General features: G+C 42.0%; 1 protein-coding gene across 2 annotated transcripts in view; it reads right to left on the reverse strand.

Annotated features, from left to right (window-relative positions):
• Positions 1 to 17,052, reverse strand: part of NKAIN2 (sodium/potassium transporting ATPase interacting 2) — a 555,517-nt gene extending 538,465 nt beyond the window's left edge. For both annotated transcript variants that reach the window (XM_069973668.1, XM_069973669.1), the window contains exon 1: positions 16,862 to 17,052. In XM_069973668.1, coding sequence (XP_069829769.1) covers positions 16,862 to 16,915 — 54 coding nt within the window. In that variant the 5' untranslated portion in view covers positions 16,916 to 17,052. The remainder of the gene's footprint in view (positions 1 to 16,861) is intronic.
• Positions 17,053 to 23,708: the final 6,656 nt, after the last annotated feature.

Below are 23,708 nucleotides of genomic sequence, written 5' to 3' on the forward strand. Positions count from 1 at the left end.
CTCTGCCAGCTTCTTTTATGTTTTTTGTTTATTAAAAGAAAATTTGAAAAATGTGTAGAATTAAAACACAAAGTTAAAAAAGTAAAAGTTTTATTTAGATAAAACTGCAAAACATCCTTTGATATGATTCACTTGTCCCAGTACATCCTGGGGCATCGTTTATTTCTGTATTCCCGCTTCTCTTCCATATCAGACATAGATAGCACTGCCTCATTGCTTTGAAGAAGTATAAAATGATGTTCACTGGCAATGTGGTTTTAGTTCATTACTTAACTTCTTTATTGTGACCAGAAGTTAACTGGGTTCTCTGATTAGCCGATTTGACTCTACATGCAGATTTCTCATTGAACAGATGGCTAATTTTCCCAAGCAGTATTTCTTTTGTTGGATTTGATCCTTTAATCTATTTTTATTGTACTTTTTTGTTCTAGCCTAAGATTTAAAAGGTGAATTACAGTGTTGTACGTTTAATGCCACGTTTCTGAGCTTTCATTCCTATACAGTAAATCTTCCTGATGCTACACACTCATTATAATGGATGCTGCTGTTATAAATTTTACATAATTCATATAATTACTAATAATGAGCCTTACAGTCTTGCTCTCCAACAGTCGCTCGTTAAATGGGAGGAAACACATTCCGAAACATTCAATCACTTGGAGGTAATAACTATTTTTTTCTTGGCCCGTTTTTTTTTTATGTGGCGGTAGAAATTAATATTTTGAAGAAATTGTTATAGTTTGCATTAATAAAATAATTATTATTTTTCTGCATGAGCTAATAGTAACCCTTTAGTCATTACAAATATCTTGCAAATGTATTAAAAACCCTAATTATAGACATAAATCTAATACAGTGGTACCTTGGTTTAAGAGTAACTTGGATTAAGAGCGTTTTGGTTTAAGAGCTCACAGTTTTTCAAAATTGTGACTTGGTTAAAGAATATTGCTTTGGTTTAAGAACTTCCTGTACTAGGTGGGAGGCGGAGCAGGGGAGGGGCATGGTCTACACAGCGGGGTCTACAGCCCTGTACTCTGACCCAGGAAGTCTTCCTCACCTTCCAAATCACAGCAGATCCACTTCAGGCTGGGACTTGCATCAGGGGACAGGACTGTGGGGGGAATTTTATTCACAGCTGTAACCCCTCTCTCCCTGGACAGAGAGTGCTGCTATACTGTGCTCGCATCTGCCCTGCTCATTCCTTCAGTCTCTGTCAGCCATTGTGTTTCCTTTCCTTTCCATTATGTGGATCTGTAGTTCCATCCTGTATCTACAAACAGCAGCTGTTTTTCAGGTTTATGCTCCTACTATACATTAAACACCACATGCTGATTGCTATACTCTACCGTAACTTATAATATAACATATCCAGATGTTTCTAAATCTTTTTTTTACTTGTTCTACATGTTATTCAGAATGAATAATCATTATTTTTGGGGTTGGGAATCAATTTTCTGCATTTCAGTGATTTTTAATGGGAAGTTTAGCTTTGGTTAAAGAGTAGATTTGGATTACAAGCACAATTCCGGAACGAATTATGCTTGTAATCCAAGGCACTACTTGTATTTGTATTCAAGAGTTTCTATTGTAAATTGTGAGAAAGGATATGCAAAATAGCTCTCACACTACATAGGAAAAGTGGTATCCCTTCAAGTCAGTGTTTCACTCCATCTAGGAGTCTTAGAGCCTTGACTGGGGATATATTCCAAGCTAAACAATTTCTCCAAAAGAAAAGACTTCTCATCTGCAGACGGCCATTTCAGGGTTCTTATACCTGTTCAGTGCAGAGTAGGGGGTTAAAAAATAAACAAAACGCCAAGTGCCAGTCCTCAACCGGTATTCGCACGGGCGCTTATAAAACCCGCACAGTGATCCAATACACACTTGATACCAGAATCTTCAGTATTGCAAACAAGTGTATCTTGTCTTTTTTGTGAGAAGTAAATTGCAATACTGAAGATTCTGGTATCAAGTGTGTATCAGAGTAGGGTGTTGGCTGGCTAGGAAGAGGTCTATAGACGTGGGTCAAAGGGATACTAATTCTTTTTAAGGAAAGTCCATCATAAAGAGATGTGGAGGCTCAAAGGCTATTCCTGTTTCACTAGCAATTCTGGGAAGAAAGGATATGCAAAATAGCTCTCACACCATTTGGTCAAAGTGCTGTCCTTTCAAGTCAGTGTTTCATTCCATCTAGGAGTGTTGACTGGGGATGTATGCCAACCCAAACAATCTCTTTAAAAGGAAAGAATTACCATATGCTGTTTTGGGGTTGTTGCCCCTCTTCAGTGCAGAGCAGGGTATTGGTTGACAAATTGTTCTTATTGAAATAGGAGTAAAAGAGTTATGTTTCTGTATCTGAATGTACACATAATGGCAAAAGTTTAGATTAGCCAGATTTCCACTACATATTGCTGATGAGTAGTGCATAGAAATGAATTGATTATATAAAGTACTGTCAGCAGAAAGGAAGTGTAATAAACAGGCTACAATGATATACAGTATGCTTGCATTTCTGTAGTTAACAGCTGTAAAAAAATGTCATAGTGATGCCAATCCTACTAATTACAACTTTCATTATTCAAAGCTTATACATATACTCCCTATAATAGTAAATGACTGATATCCTAATTATAAGATTAGAAGTGGTTGTCTGCAGTCAGGCACCATTGAAATGGACAACTATTGATTTTACTGAGCACTCTGTCAAGGAACAGCCAGGTGTTGGAACAATGAAAAGTGGTAGCACAAACTGGTCAATTCTGTCAAAGGGGTGATCTCATAACCTTTAGGCTGGGTTCACACTATGTATATTTGAGGCTGTATTTGGTCCTCATGTCACGTCCTCATAGCAACCAAAATCAGGAGTGGATTGAAAACACAGAAAGGCTCTGTCCACACAATGTTGAAATTGAGTGGATGGCCGCCATATAACGGTAAATAACTTCCATTATTTCAATACAACAGCCGTTGTTTTAAAATAACAGCACATATTTGCCATTAAACAACGGCCATCCACTCAATTACAACATTATGTGAACAGAGCCTTTCTGTGTTTTCAATCCACTACTTGTTTTGGTTGCTATACAGCCTCAAACATACAGCCTCAAATATACCTAGTGTGAACATAGCCTTAATCTTTAAAGAAAGAAAAAGAGAGAAAAAAAGTAAAAGAACATCAGTTCTTTTACTTTTTTTCTCTCTTTTTCTTTCTTTGAACTTTGAAAATGGGTAAAAAAAAAAGTGTTATATAACAAATACATTTTTGCTAATTTTATTCTGGAGAAACTATGACATAAAATGAAATAGTCTCAAATGCATTGATATCAAATACATACAGTTCTTTTTATATTTTAGTGTGTTTTTATTAAAAATAAATACAAAAAAAATAAACTACATTCCAGGAGCCACTTTTTTCCCCCCTGTTAACCCTTAGGGGACACACCCAGTTTTTATTTTTGCACTTTCCTTTTTTCCTCCTTGTGTATATGAGGCCATAGTGAGTGCATTTTTCCACCTAGATACCCAGATGAGCCCTTATTTTTTTGCGCCACTATTTGTAATTTGCAATGGCAGACATAATTTTTGCCTTAGGGTAAAACTGACTTGGTATACATGTTCCTCAAGATACTTACCCTTTCCTGCGAGTCCCGCTCCAGGAGCCGGTCCCGGGACGAAGATATCAGTGCCCGAAGCCGTGAGCACGCTGCAGAGGTAAGTCCAATGCCCATAGAGAAAGACGGCTCAAGTCTTTCTCTATGGGCATCAGACTCATCTCAGGTAATTTGCATACAGCGCACGCACAGCTTCGGGCGCTAATATCTGATATCCGGGACTTGCCGGAAAAGGGTAAGTATCCGGAGGCTGCACCGGGCGGTTGGCAGATATGTAAATGATTACAGGTGTGATCGGATTACACATTGATTTTTCACAAGAGGGCGTAAAATTGTTTTCTCCACTGCCCTACAAAAAAAGACTCTCCGAGGCTACATTCTGTTTACGTCAGTAATATGTGCGGGAAATTGTGCAGCCACATGTGTAGCCTCACATGGCTGGGCTTCTAGAAAACAAAACTTTCTTAACCTACCCAGTTGCCAGATTTTTTGCCAGTTGAGTATTTATGGCGAGCTGGCTTTGGAAACCTACTAGTGTGCAGGATCTACAGGCCTGGCTGTAACATCGGTGGGAAAATGTTCTACAAGATGTGGCTGAACAGAATACTAGAGCTTATTTCAGTTTTATAGTTTCCCCAAGTATTGTAAGGACTTACATATCATCATTACATTCACACATAAAAAGTTGCATTACATTCCAATAACTTCTTCATAGTACATCATTTTCTTTGCTAGTGTAAATTTGTGTTTCTGTCATCATAAATCATTTTTTGATATGTGTTAGATACATGTCAAAAGCTTTGATCTGTCCAGGTCTGAATGTTCTGACCCGTACCAATTGTGAGAACGAGATGGGAGAAGACGGCGCTAAGCCTGGTCCTCTCCCAGTTTTGTATATTTGTGATGAGTCGGGCTCCTAATATAAGTCAACCACCACGGAGCCCACCACTTTTCATTGATACAGAGTGGGAAGTGGACAGCGCTGCAGAACAGTCCTCTCCCTGCTCGTTCTCACAATCATGTGACCCAGACCGATCAAAAATTTTAACCTGTCTCTATGACATAAAGAGTAAACAAATAGCCAGCACTTCACTATCATTTGTTCACACTGTGCAGTTTGCACACTACCATGGCTAACATACAGACAAAAATAGAAAGATGCTGCAGGAAACTGCAAGTGTCAGGACTCACTACATATACTCCCTCCAGCCTACATACAATAAAATCCTATTCTAAAGTTTTATTTTATTTTATTCTTATTCAAACTGCACAGTGTGAAAAAGTGTAAGTAAAGTGCTGGCTATTTCTTTGCTTTTTGTGTTACATGTGGGGTGTGTGGCTACCTCCTTTTAGTCTTGCACTCCACCCAGCTTACGTGGGTGTTTTACACAGAGTTTAGTTGATCCCCAATGCCCAGTTTTGTAGAATTTAGGTCCGAGGGAGGCCATGAGCTAAGTGTAGAGTCCAACTATCTGGGGTTCACCTTAATGTGGTGAGTTTGTACATTCTATTTGATCAAATGGTTTTCTAAGCAACTTTTTTTTTTATAAACAAAAACTCTAGAAGTTTTTATTGTATGTAAGCTGAATGGAGTATATGCGAGTCCTGACACTTGCAGTTTGCTGCAGCATATTTCCAATCTATGTCTCTATGATATGTCAAAAGTTTTTTTATGATGACAAGTAAGTCCCTTGCTGTGTACAATTCCCAGGCTGCCTGCTCTGCACCAGTATCATCGGGGGAGCGAGACAGGTAAGTACAGGGGCGGACCTACCGCCGTAGCAGCCGTAGCGGCCGCTACGGGGCCCCTGGCACCAGGGGGCCCGTGGCCTGGGCCCCCCAGAGCTGACTGTCTGAAGCACCCGGGGGCCGAGCGGGCCTCCCGGGTGTTAAGTGTCGTGATTGACAGCGCGAGAAACCATAGGCTTCCCGCGCTGTCAATCACTCTTGTGACCGCAAGCAGCGTTTTGCTTGCGATCACAAGAGTTTCCGCCCGATGAGCAGCTCCCTGCCGAAGTCCCGGGCAGCGCCATCATTGAGCGCCGCGGCGGCTGGGACTTCCGGTTTGCGTTCCCTGTACAGGAAGTCCCAGCCGCCGGGGCGCAGCCTGAACTCAGTGATGGCGCTGCCTGGGACTTCAGCATGGAGCGGCTTATTGGTCGGAGGAAGAGAGAAGAGGAGACCGGCGACCGACGGGGGAGCGTGTGGTTAGGTGAGTTGTATTTTGTTTATTTTTATCAGAGGGGAACACTGGGAGCTATATGGGGGCTGAGGATGCACAATACTGGGGGCTATATGGGGGCTGGGGATGCACAATACTGGGGGCTAAATAGGGGGATGCACAATACTGGGGGCTATATGGGGGCTGAGGATGCACAACACTGGGGGCTATATGGGGGCTGGGGATGCATAATACTGGGGGCTAAATAGGGGGCTGAGGATGCACAATACTGGGGGCTATATGGGGGCTGAGGATGCACAATACTGGGGGCTATGTGGGGGCTGAGGATGCACAACACTGGGGGCTATGTGGGGAAGGGGATGCACAATACTGGGGGCTATGTGGGGGCTGGGGATGCACAATACTGGGGGCTATGTGGGGGCTGGGGATGCACAATACTGGGGGCTATGTGGGGAAGGGGATGCACAATACTGGGGGCTATGTGGGGGCTGGGGATGCACAATACTGGGGGCTATGTGGGGGCTGAGGATGCACAACACTGGGGGCTATATGGGGGCTGGGGATGGACAATACTGGGGGCTATGTGGGGGCTGGGGATGCACAATACTGGGTGCTATGTGGGGGCTGGGGATGCACAATACTGGGGGCTATGTGGGGGCTGGGGATGCACAATACTGGGGGCTAAATAGGGGGATGCACAATACTGGGGGCTATGTGGGGGCTGAGGATGCACAACACTGGGGGCTATATGGGGAAGGGGATGCACAATACTGGGAGCTATGTGGGGGCTGGGGATGCACAATACTGGGGGCTATGTGGGGGCTGGGGATGCACAATACTGGGGGCTATGTGGGGGCTGGGGATGCACAATACTGGGGGCTATGTGGGGGCTGGGGATGCACAATACTGGGGGCTATATGGGGGCTGGGGATGGACAATACTGGGGGCTATGTGGGGGATGGGGATGCACAATACTGGGGGCTATGTGGGGGGATGCACAATACTAGGGGCTATATGGGGGATGGGGATGCACAATACTGGGGGCTATGTGGGGGCTGGGGATGCATAATACTGGGGGCTATGTGGGATGGGGATGGACAACACTGGAAGCTATACGGGGGGGGGGGCTGGACATCATAAGGGGGCTTTATGGGGGCTGGACAACATAAGGGGGCTATATGGGGGAGTGGACAACATACAGGGTCATCTCTAAGAGGACTACACAGAAGTAATCTCGGCTCTCCAGCTGTTGCAAAACTACTGCTTTAGCTGTCCAGGCATGATGGGAGTTGTAGTTTTGCAACAGCTGGAGAGTCGAGGTTCCCTACCCCTGATATAGGTGATGCACATGGGGCCATCTATACGGAGCACTGAACAAGGGGCAATCTATAAGCTGTCTACACAGAGGGGGGCATATACTATAAGGGATATATATATATATATATATATATATATATATGTTCCTATACAAGGAGTCAGGGCTACTCACTGAAAGAGGGTACAAAGGGGCCATTACAGATGTGCAGTTTGTATACAGATGAGGATGGTGTCAGTGTGAGGAGCCTAATATGTCTGTCTGGCAGATTCTGTGGATTCGTGGCTCCGAGAAGTTCTCATAACGGCCCAGGACAGATGGAGAAGATGATGAAAAGGGAAGAACTCCGATCAGAGAAGACGTCCCCTGTGAGTCACCTGATGTAACTACACTGTAATTTATATGGAGTACAGAACCTGTGTAGATCTGGGTGTGTTGATGGCGTAGTGGTCGGTCAGGGGTGGGGGTGGATTTGGGGTAGGGGGGGCCCCAATCAAAGGTTTGCTATGGGGCCCAGCCATTTCTAGTTACGCCCCTGGGTAAGTATACATTACTGACATGTCTCCGGCAGCCCTGGCAGCATGTCTAAGAGTGATTTTTATTTATTTTTTGTAGACAACCCCTTAAAATTATATTAGGACATCACATTGATGAGTATATATAGCATATGTATATATACTTCACTAATAGCGACTATTCAGAAGAGATATTCTTGTCTGAGAAAATTAATGGTGTTACTTTTTGGGAGGCTATTATTTATCATGGTAAACTCACTTGCCTCTTGATCTATTTCTAAAGCCAAGAAGAAAATGTGCTTCTTCCCTGAATTAGAAAACTTCATCAGGTACCTGATGAAGACCTTGCTTTGAGGTAAAAAAAAAAAAAAAAAAATAGTACACCTTCACTTTAAAAAATAACCCATTATATATCTGCAGTCCTCAGCCTGTTGTTCTGAGGGCTCAAGAGCCAGCAATGGTTGCCTTTCTTCTCTGTTTGAATCCACTGCAGTTAAAGTGATCCTCTTACAAGATTATATAAAGGTTACAATATCTTTCTTTCTATAAAGAAGTTCCAGTGATAATCAGTCCTTTAAAAGAGTATAAGCCACTGTTTTAGTACTGTTAGTTCAAAGAGGTCATAGATAGTAAGAAAACTAGCATGTTTAAATTAAGTATTATATTACGATGCAACAACTGTAAAATCAGGGAGGCATTCAGAAAGTGGATACACTTCCGAAATTTCCTATGTAGACAATAGTAAATAATAAGTCATAATAATAATAATAAGTCATAGCTATACTAGAAATAATATATTTGAGAAGTACACTTTACTTTTATGTTATTCCATAACATTTTGTAAGGGAGTCCTAATAATGGCTTGTTAAATGATTGGCTTATAAGGTCTTGGATGGTCAAAGTATAACCATACAGAGATAACCCCAAAGAAGTTCAAGACAGATAAACAATGATTTCAAAGGAGGTGGTCAGGGGTTATGAAGACTGCTATACTATACAGTATTTTCATGTACCCATAATATTTTGTACTGCATAGAAATCCCTTGACTTTATCACTGAAAATTACATAAGAAGTAAGTTAAAAATATTAAGAATAAAGATTAGCAAAACTAATAATATGAAACAAGGTTTGTTATAAACTTAGCAAAAAGTCAAACTTTTGCAAAGAGTTAGTAAACATGGCGGCTGCACAATTTAAAGGTTATTCATCAATACTTACCTGTACGCACTCTACCAGTGTCCTCCTCCCATCTCTAGGGTCTCCAGCCGCCTCCAGACACGTAACCAATAGCTGGCTGAGACAGGAAAGCGCCACGACCAGTGATTGGCTGAGTGGGCTGTCATCCACATGTCAGGAGTGACAGCCTGCTCAGTCAATCACTGGCCTTGGTGCCGTCCTGTCTCAGTTAGTGATTGGCTGAGCGGGCTGGAGATGGCTATCTTTGATCCTGGAAGTGTAGCCTCTGAAGCACTGTAAAAATAAGCTGATCACTATACAATCAAAGGGAGGATTATCTCCTTGTCTTACTGCTCTCAGTAAGGTGATTACTGGGATTGGCTGGAAGACCCTTATAACCCTGGGCCTAACAAACACCCCAACAATGTCTAATTATAATCCCTAAATAGTTAAAGTATGTCCTAACACATTTCTGTGCATTTTAAATGCAGAGACAGTAATGTATTGTCATATAGACATATAACAGAGCATCTTTTAAAAATTAGATTGGGACTAAAAAAATTTTTTTAAAAGCAAGCACAATTTTATGACATCAAAGCCACAAAACATATCAAATGTATTCTGATTATACAACCTCACGCTTGTCTTGACACATACAACAACAGTTTAAGGCCATGTTCACACAACATAAATTTAGTATTAATCACAGCCATAGTTGCCAATTTTCAACAACGGCTGTGATTAATACTGAACTTACATTGTGCTACAAGCTGAGAAAATCCTGGCCGGAGTGTATACACATAGTATACACTCCGGCCAGGATCGCTAGCGGCCACGCAGAAAAGTGACATGTCAGTTTTCTGTGGCCACAGAGAACATGTCAGTTCACACAATGGAGCGTGCGGATCTGGCCACAGGCTCCATTGTATACAGCGGGAAATTCGTAGTGAAGATCATCCGGATAATACTGCAGTACCGGTCGCGATGATCTGATCATGGCCTAACAGTGTTTTTCAACTCCAGCCCTCATGACTGGCCAACAGGTCATGTATATTCCATACAAAGAACAGCTGTGGTCATACCTGATGAACTGAGTATAGTTCTGTCACCTGTGAAATACTAGGGAGATCCTCAAAACAGGACCTGTTGTGGGGTCTTGACGACTGGAGTTGAGAATTATAATATCACCAGAATGATTGAAGCAAAGCAAGAGGCGGAGGACTGACCTGCTTTTGACAGATACATGGGAGAGTAGACCAAGACAAGCATTTTCTAACAAGAGAAGCACTTGCATATAATGCTCTTATTTTATGAAAAGGTGCATGTATCTTAATAAACTTTACACAATATTGACACTGCTTCCACCACACTGTCAGATTGAGGCCATCGATCGGCTGGCATAGAATTTTGCCATAATTAACTCCAATTTACTTTGATTTATAGTACTACAACAAAACACAAACAGAAGGGCGCTTCCTGGTGCAATATAGTCAAAGTAAAATAAAGTGAGCAGTAGAAACACCCGAAAAGGGTTAACTGTACACTCACCTACTAGGGTTGTGCAAGTAGGCACAACGCTAATCAACGTATTGGGGAAGTCACCGCAGCACACTGGAGGGACCACAACAAGCAAATGTTGAGTAGGAATAGCCAAAAGGTAATTCACTGCCAGGACCCGGCAGAAGACAAAAACAAAAACACATATCACTGTGTGGAACTGTCATTGATCCTGTATGGTAAATGGTAGAGAAGAGCGAAAAAATTTGTCTGCGCTCTCCCAGTGTCATCTTCATTGTGTCTTCAGCCCCCTCCAGCTTGCTAAGGCTGCTCCCTCCCGCTTGCTAATCACTGAGTGAGGTACAGCGCCTGCTCAGCCAATGACTTGGCTTGGTGCTGTCCCTTCTCAGTCAGTCAGTAATTGGCTGATTAGAGAGTGACAGCCCACTCAGCCAATTACTGACTGACTGAGAATAGACAGTGCCACAGCCAGTGATTCACAAGAGTGACAGCCCGCTCAGCAAATCACTGGCTGGGGCACTGCCCTTCACTTAGTAATTGCTTGAGTGGGCTTGAGGCGGCTAAGGACACAAAAGAGAACACCAGGGGATCATGGACAGGTAAGTATAGATTTATTAAGTTCTGTTTGCAAAATCTGCAATTATTTAAATTAAAAACTATTTTCTCTATAATCACTGATGTAATGCTCTGTTATTCATTCCAGGTTACCTTTACCAAATACTGTAATAACATGATTAAAATTGGCTTGTGCTAGACATGTGATCCACCATTCTGTGGTGCATTATATATCATCGGATGGAAATAGGTTTCCCGTTCCCATGGGAAGAGAGATGCTAAGCGTGTATGTTTTTTTTTTACAGAATGAACTTGGACTGGCATTCGTGGGATATAAAGACATAGTACAAAGCTTAGAAACTGATTATAGCTGTGTGGGGCCAGTCAGATCAGAAAATAAAGCAGACAGACTTTAAGCAGCTTTACATTGCAGGCAAAGTACACAGAAGTTATTTCATGTTCCTTTTATGAATTTTGCTACACAGAAAAGATTAGACGCTCTGCCAGTAAACCCCAAACCGTGTACTCGTAATAGAAGGTCTATGATATCTTACTGATGGTCTTATTCTATTTGGAGTTGCTTACATTTGCAAGTTTAAATTCATTCGAAAATGATCATTATGACTATTCTGATCATCAAACAAATTTATTATGATCGGCGAACACAATCAATTAGCGTCATGTTTGTACGAACATATGAACATTTACGAACATGTTTGCTCCTCACTACTAAGGACTGACTGCTCAGAATGTTACACAGATGTAATGCAGATCATGGGCTCCAGCAACCAGATATCTTCTGTATGATTATAGTATCTAAAAGAAGCCCACAATCTAAGCAGTCATTTTCCAACCCCTTTTTTCAATATGAAATCACATCTCCAGTTGAGGGTTAGTTAATATTCTTCTAGTGTATCATTTAGGCATATGAAATGTTACATTAAGCAAAGAAAACCTCTGGGTCAATGACTAATACTAACAGTGAAGTTACGGATTCACAACTGAGTGGAGTGACTTAATGTTAGAAAATGATTTAATGGCCGGAATAAGGATATACTATACTGCGCGATACAATACACTGGGATGTGTTTTTCTGCTGCCATGAACTAGATAATCTCCTGAGGTAGCAAGAAATAATTTTTCATGATTTTCTGTACCAGCAATGATAATGAAGCAGAAAAGTATGTATAAATCACCTCATGTAAAGTAAATTGCTGCCTAATGTTCACTTCTGCATACACTGCTAATTTCTGGACTGGATATAAGTTTTAGGATATCTCTTATTTCTGCAGAAGTGCTAGCCTAGAAAACGAAACACCAACTAAAGGAAAATGTTGTTTTGACACCATGAACCAGTGTGATCAAAGATGTAGTAAATAATTGGTGAGCCGGGCTGTGTGAAACCCATGCAGCTTGTTATACTGTCGGGAACATTTTGTATACCTGACACTATTTGTGTTAACTAGGGAATTAAACATGTATACTCTTATGTGTCATCATACATAAGAAAGAGAGAGAGAGAAATAGAGAGAGAAGGAAGGAAGAAAGAAAGGGAGGGAGGAAGGAAGGAAGGAAAAAAAGAAGGAAGATAGGAAGGAAGGAAGGAAGGGAAAAGGAAGGATGGGAGGAAGGAAGGAAGATAGGGAGGGAGGAAGGAAGGAAAGAGGGAAGAGAGAGAGAGAGAGAGAGAGAAGGAAGGAAGGAAGGAAGATAAGGAGGAAGGAAGGAGGTAAAAGAAAAAATTAAGCAAGGGAGGAGGATAGGGAGGAAGGAAGGAAGGGAAGAAGGAAGGAAGAGAAAGAGAGAGAGAGAAGGAAGGGAGGGAGGAAGAAAGGAAGGAAGGAAGGGAGGGAGGGAGGAAGGAAGAAAGGAATGGAGGAAGGAGGGAAGGGAGAGAAGGGGGGGGAGAGAGAGAGAGAAGGAGGGAGAGAGAGAGAGAGAGAGAGAGAGAGAGAGAGAGAGAGAGAGAGAGAAGGAGAGAGAGAGAGAGAGAGGGAGAGAGAAAGAGAGAGAGAGAGAGAACCTTTTGTATACTCATTAAAGAGGATTCCCCACCTGGCTGTTTCCCCACTGTGTTGCAGTCTGTCCTTCTCTTCCTCTCTGGTTAAGGGTATGTTCACACTGAGTAATATAGGCAGAATCCCACCCACTCAGGGTCACACAGTGTCTCTATGGGATGGCTAACGCACTTCAGCTTCCGTCGCTCTCTACTCAAACAACTGACATGTCAATTCTTTGAGCAGAGAGCGACGGTTGGTGGAGGCACGCGAGCCCTCCCATAGAGACACAGAGGAAGAAGGGACTATATTACTCAGTGTGAACATATCCTTGGGAAGGGCAGGACATTCAAAATTGACTAACAATTCAGGCCAGTAGCGCTGTGGTGACATCACTGTTGCTGGCCTTACCATGCTTGCTCTCCATGCTCCTAAGAGTCAATTTAGTAGCAGAATCTGGACGCTGAGGACTACAGTAGTTGTCCTTCACCAGTGCCAGTTTGAGAAGTCAAGAATCAATGGCACTGTAAGATTGGAGTCAGGAGCCACTGCACAGGCATCCTCCGGAGTCCTGGACATCCCGTAAAATTTTCTTATTACAAAATAGCAGCACAAGCAAAAATTGCATAGGCTATGTTAATGTTTTCTAGGACTCCCTAGGGCTGCATCCAACTTATTCAGCCACCAATAATCAATTGCCACACGCTCGGCTTCGAACGGATTCGAGTGTGTTCGAGATTCGCTCATCTCTAGAGCTTATATACATCCGTTGGAAGTGAAGGTGTAGTTCCCATAGCCTAAATGTAGGAAAACATTTTTATTTATTTGTTGCAGCATGACCACTTATTGATAAATCTGTGGCTAGGTTCACACTGTGTTTTTGCTGTCTGTTTAACTTTTGCTGTCCGTTTAATGACAAAAAGGAATGGTAAAATCGGATACAGTTGCATGCCTTCCAACAGGATCAGTTTCCCATTGACTTACATTATTAAAAAAAAAAAAAAAAAAACGGACTGAAATGGATCGTTGGATATTTTTTTATGTTTTAGTGTACCCAAAAATGTTGTTGACCAAGTTTTTTCTGTATGTTAAAACAAAAAGTGAACCAAGCCTATTAGAAAATACTGTAGGACAACAACTTTCTCTGTGCACGTTACTCAACATTCTGATCTTAAAATCACATTTCTGGACGTTTTTTTTTTTTTATTAGAGATAGCTATGGCATCAGAATGTATTACACAGTAATCTCTGTATTATAAAGAATATGACACAATGTGATATACTAGACATGGGTCAAAGCTGTAAAATCCAGCACTTAGGAAATTCTAAAGCATCAAGTGAAAAGAAGTGCAAATGTATTGCAGCATATTCCGGATAAATGCCATTTCAACAATTATAGCAATTCACAGCTGATCCATCCTTACTCATCCCCCCAATATTCCAGATACAGACGCAAAGCCACCTGTGAGTATTCATCCATAGGCAGGTGGTCCACAATAAAAAGATCTGCAGTATCATTAAACAGTACCACTAATATTATAATAACAATATTAGAAGAACTAGATATTTTCACAAAATACAATAAGGAAGCAAATGAATCCATCTAATCTTTGTGATGCTACATAATTATCTACAATTAAACACAATGTGATATGATACTATTCTACATCTCAGCACATAGAAAATGTAGGACAAAGCCCAAAAAGACAAGCTGCCAATTTATTTATGCGCTATGAAAAAATAATTTTGTTAAAGGAAGATCATTAAGTCACATTCTCCCAGCAAATGCCATCAAATGATGGGTTTATATTGGAGCACTCCTATCAAATCAGTGACCATTCATCTCTCTTGAATTTCAAAATGATATGCACATAGGTCGGATGTACTCTAGCGAGAAAAGGGTTGTTTGGAGTGGATCGTAGTTTCCAACATTGAGGACCTTGAATTTTAAAATTGATGGGAATTCATTGATGCTATTGATCAATAAAGAGGTAAGGAAATACTTGGAGAACAATAACCTATGTTGTGCATATACTGATGAATTAGATCATTCTAGCTTACAAAGTACATACAGTAAATAGCTGACTGAGGGTACATGTATAAAGTATCAAATTTGTTGCAGAAAGTTCTGCAACTGGCCCAAATGTCTAAATGGGATTTGCAGAAATAAATGCACGCTTTGCAGAAACAGCCCCATTCAGATGTATAGATGTAAAGTTCAGTCACATTTCCGCCACCTACATATCAGGTGTAACATAAAAAAAAACAATTGATTTTCTGCCGTTTTCACCATAAGATAATTTAGCAGCTTTACCTGCAGTTCTACAGTATGTAAAATCACAGAAAACACACATTGATATTGTCGTATTGTTATGATCACATGAAATTTACACAAGTAAAGACACTGTATGCAATAGGCTCCCTGGTTAACCAAGACCAACAAGACTTCACCTAAAGACATACTCCAGTCAATGCAATAGGCTGTGAACATCCTTCCTTCCCTATTCTCTTCCCCTAATAAGAAAGGAATTAACATTTCATTCTGTCAATAAATTATATATCTGCTGCCAACTAGTGGCCATTATAGGAATAGACAAACTTCATAGAAACTATTTTTTACTCTATAGGTACTTTTACTATAGTTCTGTTCCTCTGCAAAATAAATTCCACAATTTGCTCAGAAATATAATTTTTTGTTATTTCTATACAAACATGATTGACATACCGCCCCTTTAATACATTGCACTGTATCTTACTTTGTATTCAAATAAATGTAAAAAAAAACAGCTCTATTAGCCGTGTATTGTTTTAACAAAGCATAAATCATTTCAAGACTGTTTTGCTATAAAAATCACACAATATTGACTACTTCTGGCCAATAAAAAAAGGCTTTTAAAGCTGTGGGAGCGCACTACTGCAAACAAAAGGACATTGGCACACATCCCAGTGTTATTCTACTCAATGCAACTTTGCTCCTTTTAGACCGTAAATAAATGAATCATGTCGGTTACACAAAGGTTTTGCATCCTAAACATATAGAGATGTGAAAAGAAATGACAGAGAACATACAATAAGGTCACGCTGCTATTTCCACCCTATTGCTTAGTCAATAGAGCTACAATGAACTCCAGTAACTGCATACAGCAAATCATAGAGGACACACCGCATAGCTGCACTAAGTGAGTTCTACGACTCCTTGGTGCACACTAGACCACATCTTCACATTACTGTACCAAATAACACAAATAGCCCAGATCACATGACTTGTCAAGCCTTGCAAGTGGATACCCTACATGCCCCTTGGGCCTTCTCTTTTTCCTCATAACTTATTGACAGTTCTGTAATTTTTTGCAAGTTGTGAAGACAGAACATTAAAGGGTATGTTCACCAATTTGAAAGACACAGATCAATATAATGAAAACACATTGAAAGCTTATATTGCAGTCCTTACTTCTTTCATGCTGCCACAACCATAATTATACTAATAGAATGAAATGCAGCAATGGTATACAAGATAGCATAGCACTATCCTTAGCCTTCCTTCAGTCCTCATTCATTTTCTGCTAACCAGGACCAAAGCTCATTCATACATTTTCATGCAAATAAGCAAACACCTCTACTACACTATAGGTTACCCTTGAGCTGCCAGTTTGTCTGCAGTTCAGGGGCTTGTGTCATCCTCCTCTCTGCTTCACAATTCCACTTCTATTAACACTACTTCTCCCAGGCAAGTCATGCTTTGGAGGATTAACTATAGTTGAATTTGGAAGGAGGATGAGTGTTATAGTAGAGGTCTTTCCTTGTTCAACTCAATTAGGCTTTGCAGAGATCAATGGCATCAAAATTGATTTAGAACACAGTTCAGATTGCATCCAAAAACCCTTTAAATTTATATATATATATATATATATATATATATATATATATATATATATGCAATTTGGCACAGTACAGATGCAAGAGGGAAGCAGATAGCCAGTGTGTCACTTACCAGTTGCATCCCACAAATAAACAGCAGTGTGCACCTGCCGCTGCAAACACCCATGGTTTCCAAAAGCCTGATGTCCAATACTCCTTGTCAGCAAGCTCCCAGGGAAGTCAAATAGCAAGTGTCTTGTGTAGGTCTCAGTGCAAACCTCGGCATTAGGACCTAGGAGGTCACCTGCAGCCACAGCATACCTTTACTGCTAGGATCAGTCAGGGGTTTTGGAGTGGGACACAAGAGGCTGCTGATCTCTCCAGCTGCTCACATATCCCAGGGCTGGAGGCAGCACAGAGAAGAAGCAGCAGCCTGGCAACATGTCATTCCCTGCATGCTGCAAGCAATGAGAGAGAGCTCCTGAGCCTGGATCACAAGCAGCAGAGGAGAGATGCTCTCATCCACACAAGGGGAAGGAGGAGGAGGTGTGAGGGAGAAGAGGAGGAGGGCTACAGGGGGGAATCCTCTCTCAGTTTCTTTACCACCTCCTTCTCCTCCTTGTCTTGGTTGTATAGTCATCTGATAGACATTTCACCCTGTGCCATTCACACATCTGCTGGAGAGATCCATAGGGAGATTCCCAAGGCATCAAGCTTGTGGAAAGGCTTTCAGAGCATGCTGTGTGCTTCCACATACAGAAATACCCTCTTAAGTCAAAGTTTGTTAAACATGAATTGTTTTGTTTTGTAAACACAGAATTATGATACATTGTCTACATATTAGGAGGAAGAAACGACAATGCACATGGGGTTTACCCTGTGTAATAAATAGCGCAGTAGAAGCATTTAAGAAAAAGCAACTGGTTGAATGCTTGTAGTAAAGCAGCTGGTTTCAGTTACTTTAACGTGTATTTTAGACAATTCTAAGGTTGAAAAACGTTGAGAAAAAGTATATGGAAAGATTTGTACCATGTTTGTGTTTTATACCCTATTGACTACATACTATGAGAATCACTGAAAAAAAGTGGATCCAGACATGAGAAAAAGGGTCACGAACATGGACATAAAAAACGAACGAACAAATAATGAATGTACAGTAGAAGCGTACGTTTCGGTCTAGAGGTACGCACGAGCATTCAGATTTTCAGGTGCTAAGTGTAAAATGCATAATAGCGGAGCATTAGTGTATCTTTTATTCGCCTGTGTGTATATACTGGCAATCACTCTGGAACATAGCAGAACCAGACAGAAAGATTAATGGGAAATATATATATATATATATATATATATATATATATAGTGGTACCTTGGTTTAAGAGTAACTTGGTTTAAGAGTGTTTTGTTTTTTCAAAATTGTGACTTGGATTAAGAGCATTGCTCTGGTTTGAGAGCTCCCTGTACTGAGTTGGAGCGCGAGTGGAGGAGGGGCATGGTCTGCATAGGGGGTCTACAGCCCTGTACTCTGACCCAGGAAGTCTCCCTCACCTTCCAAATCATGGCAGATCCACTTCAGGCTGGGGCTTGCATCAGGGGACAGGACTGTGGGGGGTAATCTCTCCATAGCTGTAACCCCTCTCTCCCCGGAAAGAGAGTGCTGCTATACTGTGCCCACATCTGTCCTGCTCATTCCTTCATGCTCCCTGCAGTCTTTGTCAGCCCTTGTGTTTGCCATCCTCTCCATTACTGTACAGTAACTTATAATATCACATATCCTGCTGTTTCTGAATATTCGTTTCATTAGTTTTACATGTTATTCAGAATTATAAATCATTATTTTTGGGGTGGGGAACCAATTGTCTGCATTTCTCTGATTTCTTATGGGAAAATTTGCTTTGGTTTAAGAGTGGATTTGGATTACAAGCACAGTCCCGGAACGAATTATGCTCGCAATCCAAGTCACCACTGTATGTATATATATATATATATATATATATATATATATATATATATATTCCTAAAAAGGACTGTTGGGTTCTTTTTCCCCCACAAAGGATGCCTAGTCATTATAGGGTTAAGAAATGCATCCTGAGGCTATGTTCACACAACGTATATTTTCGTAAATGTACGGCCGTTGTAATCGGCAACGACGGCTATACTTTTTACGAAAAGATACATTGCCTTATCTTCTATGGAATCCCGGCCGGGATCTCTCGCGGCGCAGTAGAAAACTGACATGTCATTTTCTGCGGCCGCTATTCATTAAATAGTAGCCCCAGAAAACCCTGTCAGTGCGACCTATGGAGTGAGCCGTTCCGGTCGCTCGCTCCATAGTGTGCAGTGGGGAGTTCAGCTGCAGGCGCGCTCGGATGAGCCCGTATAAGAACTCTGCGGCTACCACTACCACACTACAACTACCACTGTGACTATTGCTGCCTAACTAAATTCAGATGCTGTCCCTGCTCATTTCACTCTCCCTACTGGACAGAACAAGAATCAGGAAAGACTATAAAAAAAATTCCCCTCAGCGTTGCGTTTTTATAGCATGTACTTAACCCCTTAAGGACAGAGCCTGAAATGGCCTTAAGGACCGGAGCAAATTTTATGAATTTGACCAGTGTCACTTTATTCATTAATAACTTCGGGATGCTTTTACCTATCCGGCTGATTCTGAGATTGTTTTCTCGTGACATATTGTACTTCACATTTCTTGTAAATTGGAGTCGATACTTATAACGAATCTTTATGAAAAAACCCAAAATAGCGTGAAAAATTGTGAAAAAATGCATTTTTCCAACTTTAAAACTTTTCTGCTTATACAGAAAATGGTTATACCACATAAATTATATATTAAATAGCATTAGCAACATGTCTACTTTATGTTGGCGGCATTTATTAAACTATATTTCATTTTTTTTAGACAATAGGAAGCTTAAAACATTAGCAGCAAATTTCCAAATTTTCAGTAAAATTTCAAAATCAGATATTTTTAGGGAACTGTTCAGGTTTAAAGTGTATTTGAGGGGACTGTGTGTTAGAAAGCCTCACGAAGCACCCCATTTCAGAAACTGCACCCCCTAAACTCTGCAAAAGCACATCCAGAAAGTTTTTTAACCCTTTAGGGGAGTCACAGAAATAAAAGCTAAGTGTGTAAGAAATTTGAAAATTTTAATTTTCTGTGCAGAGATTTTATTGTAATCCAATATTTTTCATAATTATAAACCTATTACCAGAGAAATGCACCCCAATATTGATTGCCCCATTTCTGCAGTTTATAGAAATACCCCATATGTGGCCCTATTGCGCTATTTGACGCAACCACAAGCCTCAGATATAAGGGAGCGCCTAGTGAATTTCAATGGCTCCGTTATTTTTGGTCATTTTTGACTGTACCACTTCAGGTTGGCAGAGGCTCTGGGGTGCCAAAACCTAAAAAACACCCCTAAAGGGACACCATTTAGAAAACTACACCCCTCAAGGAATGTAACAAGGGGTGCGGTGAGCATCTGGACCCCACAGGTGCTTCACAGATTTTCCAAACAATATGGCTTGAAAAAAGACTAAAGTATTTTTTACACTAAAATGTTGTTCTAGCCTTCAATTTTTCATTTTCACAAAGGGATAAAAGGAAAAAAAAAACACAAAACATGTAGCACAGTTTCTCCCGAGTACGGAAATACCCCACATGTGGACATAAAGTGCCAAGCGGGCGCAGGACGAGCCTCCAAAGGGAAGGAGCGCCAATTGGCTTTTGGAAGCTGGATTTCACTGGAATGGATTTCAAGGGCCATGTCGCATTTACAGAGCCCTCGTGCTGCCAAGACACTGGAAACCCCCCACAAGTGACCCCATTCTGGAAACTACACCCCTCAAGGAATCTAACAAGGGGTGCAGTGAGCATATGGACCCCACTGGTGACGGGCACAAATGTGGAAAAATGTGACGTGAAAGTGAAAATTTTCATTTTTTCACTTTCATGGCACAAATGTGCCCGTCATCCAGGGGTCCATATCCTCACTGCACCCCTTGTTAGATTCCTTGAGGGGTGTAGTTTCCAGAATGGGGTCACTTGTGGGGGGTTTACAGTGTTTTGGCAGCACAAGGGCTCTGTAAATGCGACATGGCGTTCATCATCCATTCTAGCCAAATCCAACCTCTAAAATCCAAATGGCGCTCCTTCCCTTGGGAGGCTTGCCCTGCACCCACATGGCGCTTTATGTCCACATGTGGGGTATTTACGGACTCGGGGGAAATTGCTCTACACATTTTGTGTGTTTTTTTCTCTTTTAACCCCTTGTGAAAATGATAAATTCAAGGCTAGACCAACATTATAGTGTAAAAAATTTAATATTTCATTTTCACGCCACATTGTTCCACATTTGTGCCCGTCACCAGTGGGGTCCATATGCTCACTACACCCCTTGTTACATTCCTTGAGGGGTGTAGTTTCCATAATAGGGTCACTTGTGGGGGGTTTAACTGTCTTGGCAACACAGGGGCCTTTTGAATGCAACATGGCCCCTCGAAATCCATTCCATCCAAATCCAGCCTTCAAAAACCAAATGGCGCACCTTCCCTTTGGAGGCTTACCCTGCACCCGCATGGCGCTTTATGTCCACATGTGGGGTATTTCCGTACTCAGGGGAAATTGCTCTACACATTGTGTTTTTTTTTATCTTTTAACCCCTTGTGAAAATGAAAAAATCAAGACAAGATCAATGATTTAGAGTAAAAATTTTAAAAAAATTACACTAAATGTTGGTCTAGCCTTGATTTTTTTCCATTTCCACAAGGGGTTAAAAAAGAAAATGAACACAAAACGTGTAGGGTAGTTTCCCCTGAGTACGAAAATACCCCACATGTGGACATAATTTGCCATATGGGCACAGGGCAAGTCACCAAAAGGACAGAGCGCCATTTAGAGGCTGGAATGGGGGATGGAGGCCATGTCGCAATTACAAAGCTCCTGTGCTGCCAGAACAGTAGAAACCCCCGACAAGTGACCCCATTCTGGAAACTACACCCCATAAGGAATCTAACAAGGGGTGCAGTGAGCATATGGACCCCACTAGTGATGGGCACATGTGTAGGACATGTGCCGTGAAAATAAAAAATACCATTTTTTTCATTTTCACGTCCCAAATGTGGCCGTCACCAGGGGGCCATATACCCGCTGCCCCACTTGTTAGATTCCTTATGGGGTGTAGTTTCCAGAATGGGGTCACTTGTGGGGGGTTTCTACTGTCCTGGCCGCACAGAGGCTTTGTAATTGCATCATGGCATCCTCTAATGGGAATGGCGGCCATACCTACTTAGCTGGGGAAAAGGGACAATTCTAATTTATTTGGGGGTATTAGGCCAATTATTAGTTTATAAGGTTGGAAATGACAGGTGTCCATCAAATTCAACCTGTGTTGATCCAGAGGAAGGCAAAAACCCCTCGTGAGGCAGACGACAGTAGCCTCATCACAGGGGAAAAATTCCTTCCCGACTCCATAATGGCGATCAGAATAATCCCTGGATCAACGTGACCCCTGAAATAGGAATAAGGGACAGAATTTAGATAATGTAGAACCCCAGTGACGTGTGGTGCGCCTTGGAGCGATCCAGTATGCAGAGGCCGGGGGGATCAGGACAGGCGTCACACTGGAAAATGGTGTCCTTCCTGATCCCCCTGTTACACCACACTCTGCACTTCTTCTGGGGTCTCCCGTTCTCCAGTGTGGGGGACGTCACCTGGAAAATGTTGTCCTGGTGCGATACGGGGTCCTTCATATCCAGAAGCGCTGGGTCCGCTCCATGGCTGCTAAATATTAGGGCTCTATTACTACTTCTGATATGTTCGGATCGTGCCGCAAGCTACAGTAGCTCGGGCAGCGAGGGACCGGAAGAGGGGGTGCTGGTATAAAGGTTATCCCCGTACGGGTGGTGGTGACCTTTATCCAGCAGTGGGAAGATCAGTTCCCGGACGATCTCCCCACTAACTCCGAGGATGGGGGGGGGGAGTGGGCATCTGGTGGCTGGATTCGAGTGTCCCTTCCTTCATACACTCTAAGGGTACGTGCACACTGCGGAATCGCGAAGGATAACCCTTTGTGCATTCCGCAGTTGGCACCCGCCGGCGGACTGATGCAGGCGCACGTCTCCGTCCGTGTCGTAGACTCCATTCTATGCACGGGCGGATTCCGCTCTGCGTCCAACGTGTTGATGGAATGACGGATAATGGAATCCGCCCATGCATAGGATAGAGTCTATGACACAGGCGGAGACGCGCCCCTGCATCAGTCCGCCGGCGGGTGCCAGCTGCGGAATGCACGAAGGGTTATCCTTCGCCATTCCGCAGTGTGCACGTACCCTAAATCTGTAAGTGTACCCTGAGGTACTCTCACAGAGTTTGTAGAATTTCACGCCATACCGTCATCTCTTATTGGGACGGTACTGGCGGAAAAGACGTGTCTGGGGGGCAGCGTACGCTACGCTACTCCCAGACACGTCACTGGATGATGAGGAGGATGAGGATGAATGGAGGAAAGAAGGATCCCCCCATTCATCCTCACTGGCTGTTTCGGTGTCGGAGGCAATAATAATGTATGCGTCCGACACCGAAAACACCCTGGGGGCCATCTTTATATGGGGATTGGTATATGGGGTATGTAGTGGTGTAGTGTAAAACTTTATTCAATGTAGTGTGGTGTAATGTAGTGTTTTTTTACGTGTTTTTTACAGTAAGTATACAAAAAAAAACCTACGCCAAAAATGGTGTTGCTGATGAATGCCGCACTTATGTTCGGCACTTATAAGCAGACCGTGGCAGTAGGATATAAAAAAAAAACACCCTACGCCAAAAAGGAGGAGTTGCTGATTAGCAGCGCACTTTCGTGCGATGCTGATCAACACTCAGCGGCGATAGGGTGCGGAAAATAGAAAAAAAAAAAATTGGGAAAAAATTTTTTTTTTTACTACATTCTGAACATCCCTGTAGT

Source organism: Dendropsophus ebraccatus, chromosome 6 (assembly GCF_027789765.1).
Source record: "Dendropsophus ebraccatus isolate aDenEbr1 chromosome 6, aDenEbr1.pat, whole genome shotgun sequence".
In the NCBI taxonomy this organism is placed as follows: domain Eukaryota; kingdom Metazoa; phylum Chordata; class Amphibia; order Anura; family Hylidae; genus Dendropsophus; species Dendropsophus ebraccatus.